Consider the following 17,352-nt stretch of genomic DNA (forward strand, 5'->3'; position numbering starts at 1 on the left):
TCCAGTAGTCAAGCAAGCAGCAAGGTGATGCTATATTACTGTGATTATTTTCCAATGAATCCACGGTCAACAAAGACAAACTCACTCATCAATTAAACTTACTTTGACTTATCTGTGCAACTTAAGCAAGCTCAGTCTTTACTTTTCAAATGTGTGCTGTAGGCCCGTAGTAGCAAGCAAGCAATGACGTCTCTTGCATCATCACCGAAATGGGGAGGATGAAAGACAGCCTCCTCCCTCCCCTGCGCTACCTCACATGACGTCACGAGCACACACTGCCAGGGAGGTCCCCTATTAACCAAACTACCCCATCTCTTTCACAGCCAATCCTGGCACTGCTCCTGCTGTTACAGCATTGCCAGGTTTGGCTCTGACAGGTGGTCTCAACGTCCATTACTGAGACCGGTGGCTGTGGCTTTGAGTCACCCCCTGGCTCACTAATGTGCAGGTGGAGACGCCTCTAGTGCGCATGTCGGGCTGACCATAGAAAGGCAGCCGTCGAACCCAATATGCACACTAGGGGCCAGGTGTGCGAAGCGCGCTGCCACTGGCTGGTGTACTAACTAAATATGTGTCTGTCAATATAAGCCCCACCCCCTCAGCCCCAGCTACACTGGCTTCATCAGGACCTGCCTCAGGCGCTCTTCCGCGGCTGAAAGACTTTAGCAGTTACGTTTTCTACAAATTGAAATAGTCACCTTTAATTGCTGAAGCCAGGGGGGCAAAATATGAGTGTGGTAACGCCCCTATTCCCTAAAGCACCCGCCAAAGCTCCCACCATCCCATAGCAAACTGCAATGTCCTGGGGTGGGCACCCCGGGACATTGCCGGAGCCGGCCCTCGGGGGTGGTGGTCCCCAGGGCCATTATGGCACCAGTAGGGGGGCCCCGCGTCCCCCCTCCCATTTGGAATCCAGCCCCGGTGAGGTGGTGGTCCCCGGGCTGTGTGGGGGAGTAGGAGACACCCACACATTATTTTTAGACAAAGCCCCAGGGAGGTAACGGTCCCCAGGGCTGCGGTGAAGCCGCGTGGCCTGCCGCATTTCACATACATAGTCCCAGGGAGGTGGCAGTCCCTGGGGCTGCGTGGAGGAGCAAGAGCCCCCCACACACTTTTTGTCAATATAGCCCCTGGGAGGTGGCAGTCCCTGAGACTGCGGGGGCCGAGTAGCCCCCCCCACGCACTTCATTGTATAAGCCCCGTTGAGGTTGAGGTCCCCAGGACTTTTGGCGTTTTTTATCCTTTTTTTTTGTGACTCGTTTAACTGAGTCACAAGATGGCTGCCAACACTTCCTGGTTAGAAATCCTTACATTTCTCAGGAATTACTGAATGGATTTGCACCATTCAACAAAAAGATTGCTTTCTGAACCAAGAGCTACCTTTCTGCCAAATTTGTTGTAATTCCATTCAGCAGTTCGGGCTGTAGTCGGATCTAAAGTTAACACAGAGAAAATGCGTTTAGGGACCCCCCCCTTTTTCTCGGCCCCTGCTTGACGAATCACCCCAAAACTTTCAACACAGCGGCTGACCTGACTGTGTGTGTATGTGTGTATATATATATCTATGTGTGTATATATATATATATATATTCAGTGAAAAAACCATATGTTTCAGGGGCGTTATAGTTAGCTGGACATTTCCCTCGTACAAAACCCAAGAAATTCCCCTGTTATAGTTAGTTCAGCTAACTATAACTCGCGCATATGATAGTCTTGTACGGAGTGACTGTAAGTATGAGTGACTGTACAGGTGAGTGAGTGGAGGTGCATGTAGACCTAAGAGTCAATGAGTGGGTATGTAGTTATTTGGATTGGAGTATCTATGGTCTTCAAAATGGCCGTCTGAAATTTTGAGTTGGTGTATCAAAAGTTATATTAGGGTGTGAGAAGGTGTACTAATTTATCACATAGATGACGTTATCAGTGATGTCATCAGTGATGTCATTTGAGATTTCATCAGTGATGTCATCAGTGATGTCACTGACCATGTCATGAGTGATGTAATATGTGACGTCATCAGCAGTGCATTGCGGGGGCGCGAGTTATAGTTAGCTGAACTAACTATAACGGGAATTTCTAGGGTTTTGTATGAGGGAAATGTCCAGCTAACTATAACGCCCTTGAAACCTATGGTTTTTTCAGTGAATTTCTAAGGTTTTTTAAATGCCAATTCCTAACTATAACATGCATGAAACCTATGTTTTTTTCAGTGAATTTCAAATGTTTTTTAAATGCCAATTCCTAACTATAACGCCCCTGAAACCGTTGGTTTTTTCAGTGAATTTCAAAGGTTTTTTAAATGCCAATTCCTAACTATAATGTGCATGAAACCTATGGTTTTTTCAGTGAATTTCAAAGGTTTTTTTAAATGCTAATTCCTATCTATAACTTATCTCTGAAGATATCATGAAAAGCATTCTTTTTTAAAAGTAGGGTGCACATTAGTTTTGTGGAAAAGCATCTTTGTGATTGGTTAAGAAAAAGCAGTTTCAACGTGGAGTACATATCATAGGATAAAATTTGCTCAGATCAACCACACCTGTCACTTGCATTTGGAAGGCACTGTTCGAACTTAAAACAATCGTCAACTTTTAACCTGCACGTGTCGTTAAATATTCAAGAAAATGTTACAAAAAAATATCGTTAAGTTTTAAAAAATTGATGAACTTTTAACCTGCACGTGTTGGAGAATGTTCTAGAAAGTGTGTTGATAGAATACGTTGCACTTCTGACTTCTATGTGTTGTTGAATATTAAAAAAACGGTTCATATGGAAAAGTAAAAAGAAACCAATAGAGAAGTTTTGAAACCTAAAAGAATCAAGGAACTATTCTAATTTATTCTTTACATGTATTTATGTGTGCAGCAACAAAATTATAGACACAACAGCACTAGGAAGAGGAAGAAGCAGGTAGTGGGGGGAGGGGGGGAGATGAGCAGAATGGCACACATGCACAATTAAGTACAACACACATATAGACTAACAATGGCCAAAATGAAACACACCAACAAGCAGCACAAGTCACACAACCCGCCAACATCACACCACTGAACGAGCATAGAAGTGAAAACCACGCTGCATTCATACAGGATGTGTACAAAGGCCAGTCGTTGGTGTTGTGGGATGTCTGCGACCGTGGTCATCATGGATGAGATGCCCAGCATGTGGCACATGGTCGAGTTCACTGTGTGTTATGTTGCCAAACGGCTGCCCCTCCCTCCCACGAGACCCTCACTTTTGTACAGTGCGCTGTTGTATCTCGTGCACTCGTACGGCACACCATTGTAATGCCTATTTGCGCAAGTCCTGCTACATTCCAACTACAACATCACAGTGCCGTTTGGAGGTGGTGCATGCCAGTTTACAACATCAACTGCTGCGGCTCTGGTAGCAGGCCACACCAGAACACAGAGACACACTTACTGCACTTCCTGTACACGGACATGTCCGAGACACCCGTTCCCCTTGCCGGATAGGCACACCCCTGCACTGACCTGTGAACCCCAGACCTGCACACGCCAGTTGTGCATGAAGGAGGATGCGTGCGTAGCTACACATCCAGGCTCACTGCCAACGCTGAGGTGACAGCACACTGTGATGTTGCAGGGCTCGTGCCTATCATGCTAAGACAATGACCACAGGGACACACTTACTAAGATGTGGGTTTGGGGGGCATTGGCGGTCCTGGAGTTGTTGAGATGAGTCTTCTGGCCCTCATGGGTATCCCTGTATCATGCTCATTGACTCTATGGTACCTGTGGGTGTTCTGGTGTGGCTCTTGGCTGTGTTCCCTTTCATGGTGCAGGTAGTTGTCCTGCTTAACACCAGCAGAAAGCAGGTGTAAAATCCCTGGTGCTAACGTGTCTTATCGCCGGAATTTGTTTCGCATTGCAATTGGTGTGAAAGTTGTGATGTGATTTTTTTCGTGTGCAGAACAATATACGAACTGAGCAGTGTATCTCATCAAGATCCAGCACCTGACGCACTATTCCCAATCAATATAAATACAATGAGATTTCTTAATAGATTTTGTGTGTACACTGTAAGTGCAGCCAATACCTCAGTGCAATTCAATACAGGATTTTTGTATTTAGAATAAATCGGAAAGGTGCACCTCGTGTCTTTTTGCACGGGAACGGCTACTCTCCATTTCATTATCAGCACTTTAACGGAAGTAAAGTTGAGATAAATCTAACACACTATTCAGAAGTTGGTGCAAACTGCTGCAGATATCACTAGTATTCCAGCGATAAGTGCCCCAAAATTTAACACCATGGTGGACTCCATCAAATAACAGTAATAAGAACAAGAAAGAGTCACACAGCAGTTGAGAACAACCAAAAACGTTATTAATTTTTTTTTCAAACTTTATTTTTTATAATAATAAATATATAAACAAAAAACTATTTTCAAACTTTATTTTTATATTAACATATATATGAACAATAAACTAATAAACAAAATGTAACAACAATAATAAAAAACAACAAGGCGGAACACTACTGTGGGGACAATGGATGTCGACGACAAACCTGGAAAATAAGAAAGATTGTTAAAAAAACAACAACATGGTATTCTCAACAAAATACCACAAGAAACAAATCACAGATATATAAAATGCATACAGCTAACACAATTTTATAAGTTTAACTTACAAAAACTGTAAATGTTGCCGCTTTAAAATATTTACCGAATCTGAAGAAAGTGTTTTGCAGAAGGCACCACACCAACAACGTTTTTCTTCAGTGGTGAGGAAATGTTTTACTTTTTCCAAGGAGCAAACAAAGACCAATGCCACAATCGTCACTCGCAAGATTTGCCAAAGAGTTCTGTTACGAGAAGATCCTAACAAAAAATACTTGTGCTGCACAGCAAGTATGATGAAACACCTAAGGACCCTTCATCCAAACAATCTTGCACGAGAAGAGTGCAAACAGATGAGAAACACTCCTGTTCTGTATCTGTAAAAAAGAATCACAAATAAATGTATATTAATAACTTTCAAATTTATACTATTCCATTACTGTACAAACACATTTTATATAAAGACTGACTATGAAACTATAGCCCTGAACCACAAGTGTGACGATCATTAAAACACTACATGCATAGTGCATGCTACTTTGAAGCAGTTCATGCCCTAAAGCCTACCTCACTAAAAGACTACATGCTAACTGACTAAATGATTACAGTACTATAAGGAGACACACTGGGTGACTCACAGGGTGTTTGCTAGAAGAGTATGACTACTAACTAGGGAATAGAAGGTGTGAAACACAACTGTGTAGGTGATTAGAGGACTGCATCCATACTGCATTGGCATTTAAAGCAGTCCATGTGCTAAGGCCTGGATCACTGCATGACTACTTGGGTACTGACTGAATGATTATCGTATGGCAAGGAGAGTGCCTAGGTGAATTTATAAGTGCTAGGCTTTTCGTACAGGGAATAGATTAGTACTTGGTACTGAATGGGTCACTAGAGGAGTGCAAAGGCAGTGACAAGTGCTGGACTGTATGGATACTGACTAGGACATTGAAAGTGTGAAAGACAAGTGTCTAGGTGGTTAGAAGACTGCATGCATAGTGCATAGGGGTTTGAAGCAGTCCATGTGCTAAGGCCTGGCTCAGTGTAGGAATACTTAGGCACTGACTGAATGATTAGAGTACTGCAAACATAGTATCTTGGTGAATTTATAAGTGTTTGGGTTTTAGCACAGTGAATGGATTAGTACATGGTACTGAATGGGTCACTAGAGGACTGCAAAGAGAGTGACAGGGTATTTCCTGGAAGTGTATGGATACTGACTAGGGAATTGAAGGTGTGAAAGACAAGTGTGTAGGTGGTTAGAGGACTGCATACATAGAGGATAAGGGTTTGAAGCAGTCCATATACTAAGGCCTGGGTCACTGGATGAGTACTTGGGTACTGACTGAATGATTAGAGTACTGCAAGGAGAGTGCCTGGGTGAATTTATTAGGGTTTGGCGCTGTGAATGGATTAGTACATGATGCTGAATGGGTCACTAGAGGAGTGCAACGGCAGTGACAGGGTGTTTGCTGGAAGTGAACGGATACTGACTGGGGAATTGAAGGTGTGAAAGACAAGTGTGTAGGTGGTTAGAGGACTGCATGCATAGTGGATATGGGTTTGACGTAGTCCATGTGCTAAGACCTGGCTCAGTGCATGAATACTTAGGCAGTGACTGAATCATTAGAGTACTGGAAAAAGAGTGTCTAGGTGAAGTTTTTTTTTGTAAAACATTTTTATTGGCATTTATAACAATAGTAGTACACGCAGGCACAGGCGGTATCGCCAGCATCACAGAAGCTTACATATCAGGTGCGCCTGGTCACAGCCCATTCGGTCTCATAGTCTCGTGGGCCCTCAGGCCATTCGCCTCTACCCTGAGTAGGGCTGCCGGTGTGTGTCCGGGACCAGTCTCTGGGTATGCCCCCCCAGAGCTCGCAGTGAGTGCCTCGCCGCAGGGATGCCATGCAATGGAATTGAACCCCTGTGAGGGATGTCGTAGAGGCTATAGGAGTGCAGCCATTGAGTAACCATGAACTAACCGGGGACAGAGAACTAGGGAATGGGGGTGCACTATGTCGCCTATCAGAAATACTGTTATCTATGCGCTCGAGAGCTGGACCATCGTGCAGGGGAAGGCCGGGGTGGTCGCGGACGCGGAGGCGGGGAGGGGGCGGGGGGGTGGGGTCATCGATCACAGCCTATGAGGAATCTGGCGGTGGGACCTGTGGTGTCTGCCTCTGCGAGGCACCGGGTGCTTGGACTGCCTGCGCGTTTCCCAGGGTGGGCTCCGGAGTCGCGGACGCCCCCGAGAGGTCAATCGGCCCAGAACTCGCCACAGCCGCTGTTTCCTGCGCAAAAGCGTGCATTAACATGGCCCAGGGCATGGAGATCGGGTGTTTGCGCATCCCCCGGGCCTCCTCCGTTCTAAGTGTGGTTTCCTCCGCCTTGCCCCACTTCTTAACTGCTCCTACCCATGCCGCTAGAGGGGGCCCCCCCGGTGCCTTCCAATGCATAGCAATGCATCGTTTGGCGAGGAGCAATACCAGGAAAGCAAATTTCCTTTCCACTTTCTGCGGTTTATGTCGCCCATGAATACCCAACGCACACGCCTCCCACGTGTCCAGGTCCTGGAACCCTGTTACCGTTTTGAGGGCATTGTGAATTGTGTGCCAGTAACTGTGGAGCGTCGGACAATCCCAAAACATGTGCTTAAACGAGGCAGCAGGCTCTGGGCATCTGGGGCAGCCAAACACACCGTTAGGGAAATATTTCTGCAACTTTTCGGGGGTTAGATACGCCCTGTGCAATATATGCAACTGTATGTTCTTAAACCGATAGTTGCGGGACACTTTTTTTGTGTATTCCAGAGCCCTGGTCCACTCCCTGTCATGTAGAGGCCGTTGGAAGTCATCCTCCCAGTGTTCTCTAAGGATCGTTAACGTGGGACTCCGCAGGGTCCTTACTGCTTTGTAGATCCAAGTGACAAGATGGCGACCTGGCCCCATCTGCAGTATCGCATGGACGACCGGGTGCGTGGGGGGCTCCGTATCGATCCCCCCCCCACTGCCTGCGGCAGTCCGTGAGAAGCTGCCTGTGCCGAAGGAATTGCCCCCCGGGAAGCTCGAAGTCTCAGATCAATGCATCGAAGGTTTGCAAGCTCTCCCCGGAGGAGTGTCTAGGTGAAGTTATAAGTGTTTGAGTTTTGGCACAGTCAATGAATTAGTACATGCTGTTGAATGGGTCTCTAGAGGACTGCAAAGGAAGTGACAGGATGTTTCCTGGAAGTGTATGGATACTGACTAGGGAATTGAAGGTGTAAAAGACAAGTGTATAGTATGTCAGAACACTTTTATTTGAAGCAATCTATTTGGTACTTAGAAACTGACTAAATAATCAGACTACTTCTAGGACAGTGCTTAGGTAAAACTTTTAAATTTTCAGTTCTGCCACAGTGAACAGAATAGTACATGGTACTGCACCTTAGTGTCAAACCCTGACTCATTTTATCAATGTATAAGCAAAGACTAGCTTCTAATGCTACTAAAACCTGACAATATGAGAGGTTTTAAATTAGTTATCTGTCAGCAAATACACGATGTTACCAAATGCTTCTCTCACAGTGGTTCTCAAATGCACACAGTGTAATTCTAGACTACAACCACTATACCTAGGAGTTTACCAAAAATCATTCACTACTGTGGAAGTGGTAAGCGAACTGCACACAATCTTCATATTTCAGGACTGCACTTTTGTGTCAAAGCCTGACTCATTTAATCAAAGCATAAGCAAAGTCTGACTTCTAATGCTACTAAAACTTCACAACATGACCGGTTTTAAAACAGGTATATGTCAGCAAATACACGATGTTACCAAATGCTTCTCTCACAATCCTTACCCAAATGCACACAGACTCACAGTGTGATTTTAGACAAGCAACACTATCCTAGGAGTTTACCAAAACTCATTCACTACTCTGGAAGAGTTAATGGTACTGCACACAATCTACATATTTAAGTACACCACATCAGTGTCAAAGCATGACTCATTTAATCAACGCATAAGCAAAGACTGGATTCTAATCCTACTAAAACTTCACAACATGACAGGTTTTAAAACAGTCATCTGTCAGCAAATACATGATGTTACCAAATGCTTCTCTCACAGTGATCCCAAATACACACTAACTCACAGTGTGATTCTAGACAAGCACCACTATCCCTATGAGTTTACCAAAACTCATTCACTACAGTGCAAGTGGTAAGGGAACTGCACACAATCTACATATTTCACAACTGCAATTTACTGTCAATGCCTGACTCATATAATGAAAGCATAAGCCATAACTGTCTTCTAATGCTACTAAAACTTGACAACTTGACATGTTTTACAACACTTATCTGTCAGCAAATACACGATGTTACCAAACACTTCTCTCACAGTGGTTCCCAAATACACACAGACTCACAGTGTGATTCTAGACAAACAACACTATCCCTAGCAGCTTACCAAAACTCATTCACTACAGTGGAAGTGGTAAGGGAACTGCACACAATCTACATATTTCACGACTGCACTTTAGTGTCAATGCCTGACTCATTTAATCAACACATAAGCAAAGACTGGCTTCTAATGCTACTAAAACTTGACAACATGACAAGTTTTAAAACAGTTATCGGTCAGCAAATACACGATGTTACCAAATGCTTCTCTCACAATCCTTACCCAAATGCACACAGGCTCACAGTGTGATTTTAGACAAGCAACACTATCCTAGGAGTTTACCAAAACTCATTCACTACTCTGGAAGAGTTAATGGTACTGCACACAATCTACATATTTAAGTACAGCACATCAGTGTCAAAGCATGACTCATTTAATCAACATATAAGCAAAGACTGGATTCTAATGCTACTAAAACTTCACTACATGACAGATTTTAAAACAGTTATCTGTCAGCAAATACATGATGTTACCAAATGATTCTCTCACACTGATCCCAAATACACACTAACTCACAGTGTGATTCTAGACAAGCACCACTATCCCTATGAGCTTACCAAAACTCATTCACTACAGTGCAAGTGGTAAGGGAACTGCACACAATCTACATATTTCACGACTGCAATTTACTGTCAATGCCTGACTCATATAATGAAAGCATAAGCCATAACTGTCTTCTAATGCTACTAAAACTTGACAACCTGACTGGTTTTAAAACAGTTATCTGTCAGCAAATAAACGATATTACCAAATGCTTTTCTCACAGTGGTTCCCAAATGCACACAGACTCACTGTGGGATTCTAGACAAACAACACTATCCCTTGCACTATATCAAAACACATTTCATCATCTAGAAGTAGTACTACATTTTAGTATAGAAACATAACATAACTCATTTCACAAATTCATAAACAATGACTGGTTTCTAATTCTACCAAAATATAAAAACTGCACAGTTATCTGTCTACAAACACATGAAAAACACAAATGCCTATCACAGAATGGTTTCTAAATGCACACACATTATATATATATATATCACACAAACGATCACTCAGTAAAAGCAACCAGAGGACACAGCGGGGAGCAGGAAATCCTTTCAATGAACACCTCTTGGCATAATGCATTTCGGCATGAATTGACTTCCTCAGATGGCGTCAACACCAGGATAACGCCCACACCAACTTTGTAACTCCTGCGGCACTCCCATTGGTGGGAGTTCAGCTGTCCCCACTTATTTTTTTAAAGTCTCTGCTGCAGTCTTGAGTCCTTGACTACAGCCTCCAGCATGCAACTTGGCCGGGTGAGTACTGCCTGTGGGGACCAATGTTCCCTTCATTGGGCGCTGTTATTCCTGGCAAAGGGGGGCTTTGTTGTCGATGGTAAACCTGGGTAGGAGGGTGTCCTGGATTGCCTTAAGTCCCCAGCGTCCGGCCCCAATCGCGAGAGTCAGCCGGGCCATGAGATGCTAATGCAATGATGGCGCTTCTCCTTGAAGTCACGGACTGCTCCTGGCAGTGGCCACTTGCTTGGCCTGATCTCGAGGCGGTCCGAGGCTACTCAATCCCTTGAGAAACAGCCACAATTGCCAGAAAAGCCCCGGACACTTCAGGACGGGTCCTCTTAACGCGCTCCTGGTAGGCGCATGAAACATCACACAAACGATCACTCGTTAAAAGCAACCAGAGGACACAGCAGGGAGCAGGAAATATATATACTTGAATATATTCACCCTTGCTTCATCCATGCCCGGATCCATGCTCATCAACACTGCCCTTTACCTCCACATTGTTTTTCATGCAATGTAACACATTTTTATTACTCAAGGATATGTGGTGGTCCTGCTCATTGCAACTGAAAATTTAAAATGTTGAAACTTTACAAGAATTACAAAATGAACATATTTTGATCCTTTTCAATTAGGTTACTTTGTGTTTTGGGTTATCCTGGCAATTTCTCTATTTGGATATTGGTGAGAAGCTATGTGTCTCTCTGATAGTTCAATATGGACTCTGACAAAGGTACACAGTATATGGATGTGCTGGAAATGTTCGTAGTTGCCTGAAGTCAAGGGTGAACCTTATGTGTTACTTGTTAGGTGTGTATAAACATTGCCTTTTTTTAATTGCATTGAAATTGTAGTAACTATTGTAGTGATTGAATTTTGCACACTGTATTGTTACAATACCTCTAATTTATAATCACATACATGATATAACAAAATAATCTACAAGACTGATTCTCCATACTTAGGTTATGGGACCTGGAGCGAGATGAGAACTATGCCCTCTCCTTGGATGAGCAACTTGGCTTTGAAATAGCAGAGTATATAAACTGTGTATCTTACTGTAGCACTAAAGGTGAGCATCCACAAATCTTACCTCTTTCTATTTCAGATCAACTGTATCCTGTGATTCTACAGGCAGCTCTACTTCCATTCAGCCACAGAGGACTTTGGTTATCTTTCAGTTCTCTAGGTAGTCATCCACGGCTTTCCCCTTTTTTCCACTCTTAGAAATATTGGGTCCTTTGGTTGTGTCGAAAGTGACTGCCTTTTATTCCTTACCTCTGTGGCATGAAGTATATAAAAGTATGTTTTTGGGCTGTCAAAAGTATGCCTAACGAAAACAAAACCTACGTAGATGATTTTAATCTGGCAAATCGGTCCTGATTAAATTTAAAAATGTCTAACCCTTCTTTGCTGAGGTTATTTTCCCCTCAAAACTGCATTGCTTGTATGCCAGTTTTCCCCACTTTTTATGTTCCTTATATATCCCCTCTCACACACATGTTCTACCTTGCTACCTAGCTTAGGAAGGAGGAGGATCCCCTCCATCAACCTCCAAATTTGTGATTTGGCCCCTGCTTAATGTTCCTCCTTAGCCCTCCACCTACTCTCTGCTCTTTTGTGCGACCTCATTTTCCCTTCTCACATGAGTTGCAGTAGACATAGACTCATTATTACAACCTTTTCCTCAATAATCCAAAACCCTTTATATGTCTTGTGTTTTTTCTTTAGTTTATTATTCTTTCTTGGCTCAAGTCACATCTTTTATGTGCTTGTAAGTAGATCAGTACTTAACATGGGTAATAAATACTAGCATATTGGTTAAAAGAACGTGATCCAGAATCACTTTATCAGTATCCATGGACATTTTCACTAGCAGATATATATTTAAAAATGCAGGTAGACCACTAGCACACTCGATTACAGTTACAATTGTATGTTTAGTGGAGGGAAGGTGTGCATTCTCTGGGAGGATTATGGAACTTGATGCTTCGGAAATTTCGGAATTAATTTCAGGTTGGCTTGGATGGTATTTTACCTATCCAAAGCTGTAATACTGTGCCTGGAGTGATAAATGGCTTTTGTCATTTAACAGCTCGGCATAGATATCACGGTGCTATTCCTAAGCTTGGTTGCTCCCTTGATTCTGGACACTCACAAACTAACTTGTTTATGGATATTTAGCCCTTATCCAATCCCTTTCCGCTTTGCAAAAGACTGCATATCTATTACTGACAAGGATAGGGATAAAGTGAATTCGCAATTGCTGGGCAGATTTTCACATGAGCAAATATATATGTGAATTCTTTCCTCATGTAAAAATAGAATACACATAAGTTGCTAGGAGTCCATTTCCAGTTCTACTTCTGTAAACTGTTGCAAATTCCTCAAAGTTGTAAATCTGTACCAACGCAAGGACACATACCTGCGAGTGACTTGACAGTCGGGCCCTAATTCATTTTTAAGACGCCAATAATGTTGCACATAATGGTTTTACATTGATTCTTCATTATTATTTTTCTTAAATATTATCATGCATCAAAAGCATTTAGCTAAATGATGCCACAAAGAAATTGTATTTAAAGTTGCAGTTACCAAACGCTTATTTATTTCAAGTAGCAATTTCTTTTTGTGTGCATTTTAGTTTAATAGTAAACCATCACCAATATTGTTATCATGATTATGCAGGCATTTGTATGTAATCAAGAAGCACTCCATGAAAAGTTTTAAAGTGTCTAATTATTAAATGTGTGTAATGTATGTACTGGCACCACTGTCAGTGATGAAAGCAGAACTCAAATCTAACTGCATTTTCATAGTGTGCTCACTCCTATAGTACAGGTTTTGTATTACTTAATCATATATACAAGTTTGAGCAAATTATAGGTATGAATATAAACCTTGATTTTGTGGCAGACAATGCTCTTTCAAATGTTCATGCTTTGATACTGTCAGGTCCATGCTTTGGTCCTATAAAATAGCTACCAAAAGGTTTGTGGTGTGAGGGCTGAGTCTGCTTGTCCAGTGGGCAAAATAAACACAAAAACTTGCTGTCCATGACCCCGCCCAATCAGTATGTCCTGGATGTCAGGTAATAGGAATCCCACACACCGTGGTACCACACAGCCGTTGTTAGAATAGTCTCCAACAGTTTATCTTTCATATATTCACTTGCTTGAGTCATTCCACATCATCAGGCATGGAAACCCCAGTACATTTATATGATCAGTAAACAGTGTTAAAATACCATTGTCCTAAACAGTAGTGATTCTTTAGTAGCACATCCACCTCATTTGAAACAACCCAATCTTAAGCCAGTTAAGTGAAGGAACAGCTCTCCTGCTTGCTTACAGGCCACCATAGTTCAGGTTTCCACTACACGTGTGCGAGGTTATCCGGGGAAATGTTCTGCTCTAACCTTTCATTGAACTCAAAATTGTTACTTTACTTGTCTACCTTGGAACTAAACCAGCCTTACCTTCAGCTTTCACAGAATTGTGTGTTGTTTTTTAGAAACAAATTGCTATTTTCTGGGTCAAGGAGACCCCCTTCCTATCAACTGTCACCATGGCTGACAGAGAGAAGAAATATCTCTTATGGGCAGAAGAAGATATGCACTGATAACCCTCATTCCCATTGTATTTATCCAGGTCATAAGGCTTCACGCTGTGACATTTGTAAAACCCTTACTTCTAAGACTCTAAAAGACAAAAAGAGGAGGTTGGCATTATATCTATTGGATAAAGAGAATTTAACTCCTAAGGAGAATGTCCCCTCTCCAAGGAATATCAGTGAAGAGTGCTCCATCAAGCACTTCCAAGAAGGCAGCATAAAAAGGAAAATCTGTGCAGTTCCCTGAGTTGGTTTTATTTGGCACAACACTAGCTACACATAATAGAACTAGAGCATGAAAACTTTCCAGAGGAGAATAGTCTTTGCGTAAAAGACTGCAACCATATCATACCTGTGATAAACAACCATCAACTAACAAGATAAAATCTTCAGAAAATAATGCATCGACGACAACTTCACAAAAGATCTTGTTAACATCAAGACTGTCGCCAACATCACCATGTATGTCTCCTCTACTGCAATTGCCAACACTAGTGGCCTCAACGTCCATGGTAAGGCACTCAATATTGAGCCCATTGACATCATTTCCATTGACGTCATTGGTATTTGCTGCACCTGTTTTTTAGCCATTAAGAGTATCCTCGTCTCTACCATCCCAGATCCTAGTGTCAGAGCAGGAAGAGGATGCCAGTGACTCGCATATAGTCCAGCTCAATTGGATGTATTCCTATTGAAGGATTTTGAAGAAGGAATGGACAAGGACAAGCTCTTCCATAAATATGACTGCCATCAAGTTTACTTTCCTCAAAAGATACAGTAGTGAGCCAGAAGTGGTGCAGGTAAGCACGTTTTTTTTGTCTGCATTGCACTACATTACAGCAAACGATGAACACTTTCCAAAGGCTACTACTACAGCACCCTGTAGATCAGCTTCTTCAACCTGCAATGCCTGCGGTACCTGTTGTATCACCTCCACAGTCACCTTACCACATACACTTCCTCACCAACAGTCACCACCGCCGCCCCCAGCTACAAGGTAACCATCTCCCAGACAAGTTTGTTAGACTCTTGTCCAACTAACTCCTGAGGACATGGATGATGATGAAGAAGACAGAGCTAATTCTATGTATTCCGATAGAGACAAGGAGGATGGGGAAATTCCAAAAGGAGATGATAGAGAATAATGAAGGGGATGACTTTGCCACTCCAAAAGAAGATAATAATTCACCCAATCCACAGTTATCCTGGTTCTGTTCCTTAAAGGAAAGGGCTGCCAAGAAATTCAATATTTTATGTGTCATCAGTAGAACAGCAATGCTGCCTTTATGACTTTAAGTAACAGCCACGAAAAACTATAAAATTCATACTAATTCTGGATTTTGTCTGGTCTGAAGGGCTGAAATTCATGAAGACATCGGCTGCTGTTTAAGTTGTGATTCCACATCTGGAGAAAAAATACAGAGCCCTAGATTCAGCCCCAGAGTAACTCCCTGGTCATCTGTAACCATACTCATTAATAGGTTCGACTGCTCCGATTAGATCTAACATTACATCATTCTCTGGACCCCAGGAAACAGATAGTCGACATATAGACAATCTGGGCAAAAGAAAAAGTTGAGTGGATGCAAGTTATGACTAATAGGCTAATTCTCTCCAACACAAGATGGAGGATTTTGAAAAGAACCTCTGTGTGCATTTATTAATAAATCCAGCACTGGCATCAGTGTGGGTTTATTAAGACGAGTTGTTTGATACCAAACTTGTTGGGGGTACAGTGAAGCCATCATGTAGCTGGGAAACTCGTAATGATGAGTGTCAGCCCATGTACTTTTTTATGGCTTCTCTGTGCACTGGTAATATCTAAGGGTGAACTTAGATGTGACTTACCTATACCACATGTAGTGCTGGCAGGCATGGCACACAGGGATGTGTGCCTTGTCGACTCTAAGGTTTTCTCTGCACCAAACACACAGACTGCAATGGCAGTTTGCATGAGCTTGGCAAGGGGTCCCTAAGGGTGGCACAATTTGTTCTGCAACCCTTAGAGACCCTCTTTAGTTTAGTGTCCTAGGTACAAGGGATCCCAAAGGTTTTGCCAATTGTGGAACAATGGTACGATTTAGGGAAAGAACACTGTTGCTAGGGACCTGGTTGGCAGGAACCCAGCACACTTTCAGTCAAAATTCCACCAGATACCAAAAAGTGGGGGATAACCATGTCAAAGGGGCACTTTCCTACAGAGGAGTTAGGATTGAAGGTTATTTCTTGTAATTAAGCTGTCTTTTCCAAGTCAGACAGGGACTCTGTGGCTTAAAGCACATGAAAACTGTCATGAAACACCTTAAGGATGTCTTCTGTATCTGTATATTTCTGCCCTTGGGAAGTTTTTATGGTGGGATATTGTTCCTGCTATGGTGTAGTTTTATTTTATAGGCAAGAAGTGCCTCAGCCTTATCCCCTTTTTAGGTCGAGCCTGACCCAGCGCTTGCGCTGGTCTGGCGGAGACCTTAAGTAAGGAGGGCTTCAAAAAATGCTACCGCCGGCTACAGCATGCAGTGCATGTGCGCGGGCGCGTGCTTGCACTGCAGGCTGTGGCCGGCGGTAGCATTTTTCCCCCCAGCTTTTTTCTTTGTAGAGAAATAGATGCTTGTTTCTATTTCTTTACTTTTGCTATAATCGCGGCACCGGCGCTTTACTTTTAATGTTAAAAGTAAAGTGCCGGCTCCGCGATTATAGCAAAAGTAAAGAAATAGAAACAAGCATCTATTTCTTTACAAAGAAAAAAGCTGGGGGAAAAATGCTGCCGCCTACCCCCAACACGACATCAGATAATTGAAGCATCTGTTATGGTTTACAGACCGAGAGAGAGGATTAGTTACTCTTGGGGCAGACACCTTTCATCATGTTTTTCTGTTGACACCACCATGGCAAATTGTGTAGAGCTCCAAGGGGTCTTTCCATTTGTCTGGCCATTGACTACATTAGTCAACAAGCAGTAATTGCTGTGGTCAAATATTCCACCATGCATGTAGGACTATGAAAAGTGCAAGGCAACCTGGAGCCAAGTAAGTGATGGTTCAACTTAAGAAACAAGCATATTTTCCAGATGGCAGCAAGTCTGTTTTTCATGTGAAACAGTTATTCTTCTTGTGTGTCTAGTGTAGCCCCCTGGCTTTGAATACTCAGCACTTGGAATGATGTGGATTTGCTGATGTCTATTTGGAGACTAAGATGTTGCAGTGTCTGGTAGGTGATTGAAAGGTCTTTTAAAAAAAAAAAAAAAAAAAGTAACTGGTTTTATTAGCCAGTCTTTGTAGTACAACTAGATGAATATTTGTACTGCTACTGCCTTGCAGTCAGAGAAAACACGTGATGCAGATTGCATGCAGTACTTCCTATTCTTTGATAACATACAACAACCTCTGATTTTTGCTGCGTTAAAAATACGCAAGTATGA

The 17,352-nt window shown here is 42.7% G+C and overlaps 1 protein-coding gene across 2 annotated transcripts in view; it reads left to right on the plus strand.

Moving 5' to 3' along the window:
- IFT140 (intraflagellar transport 140) overlaps positions 1 to 17,352 on the plus strand; it is a 1,808,590-nt gene that overhangs the window by 545,868 nt on the left and 1,245,370 nt on the right. For both annotated transcript variants that reach the window (XM_085628169.1, XM_085628168.1), the window contains exon 8: positions 11,288 to 11,394. In XM_085628169.1, the coding sequence (XP_085484295.1) occupies positions 11,288 to 11,394 (107 nt within the window). The remainder of the gene's footprint in view (positions 1 to 11,287; positions 11,395 to 17,352) is intronic.

The sequence above is a fragment of the Triturus cristatus genome, chromosome 10, assembly GCF_964204655.1.
Source record: "Triturus cristatus chromosome 10, aTriCri1.1, whole genome shotgun sequence".
Taxonomy (NCBI): Eukaryota; Metazoa; Chordata; class Amphibia; order Caudata; family Salamandridae; genus Triturus; species Triturus cristatus.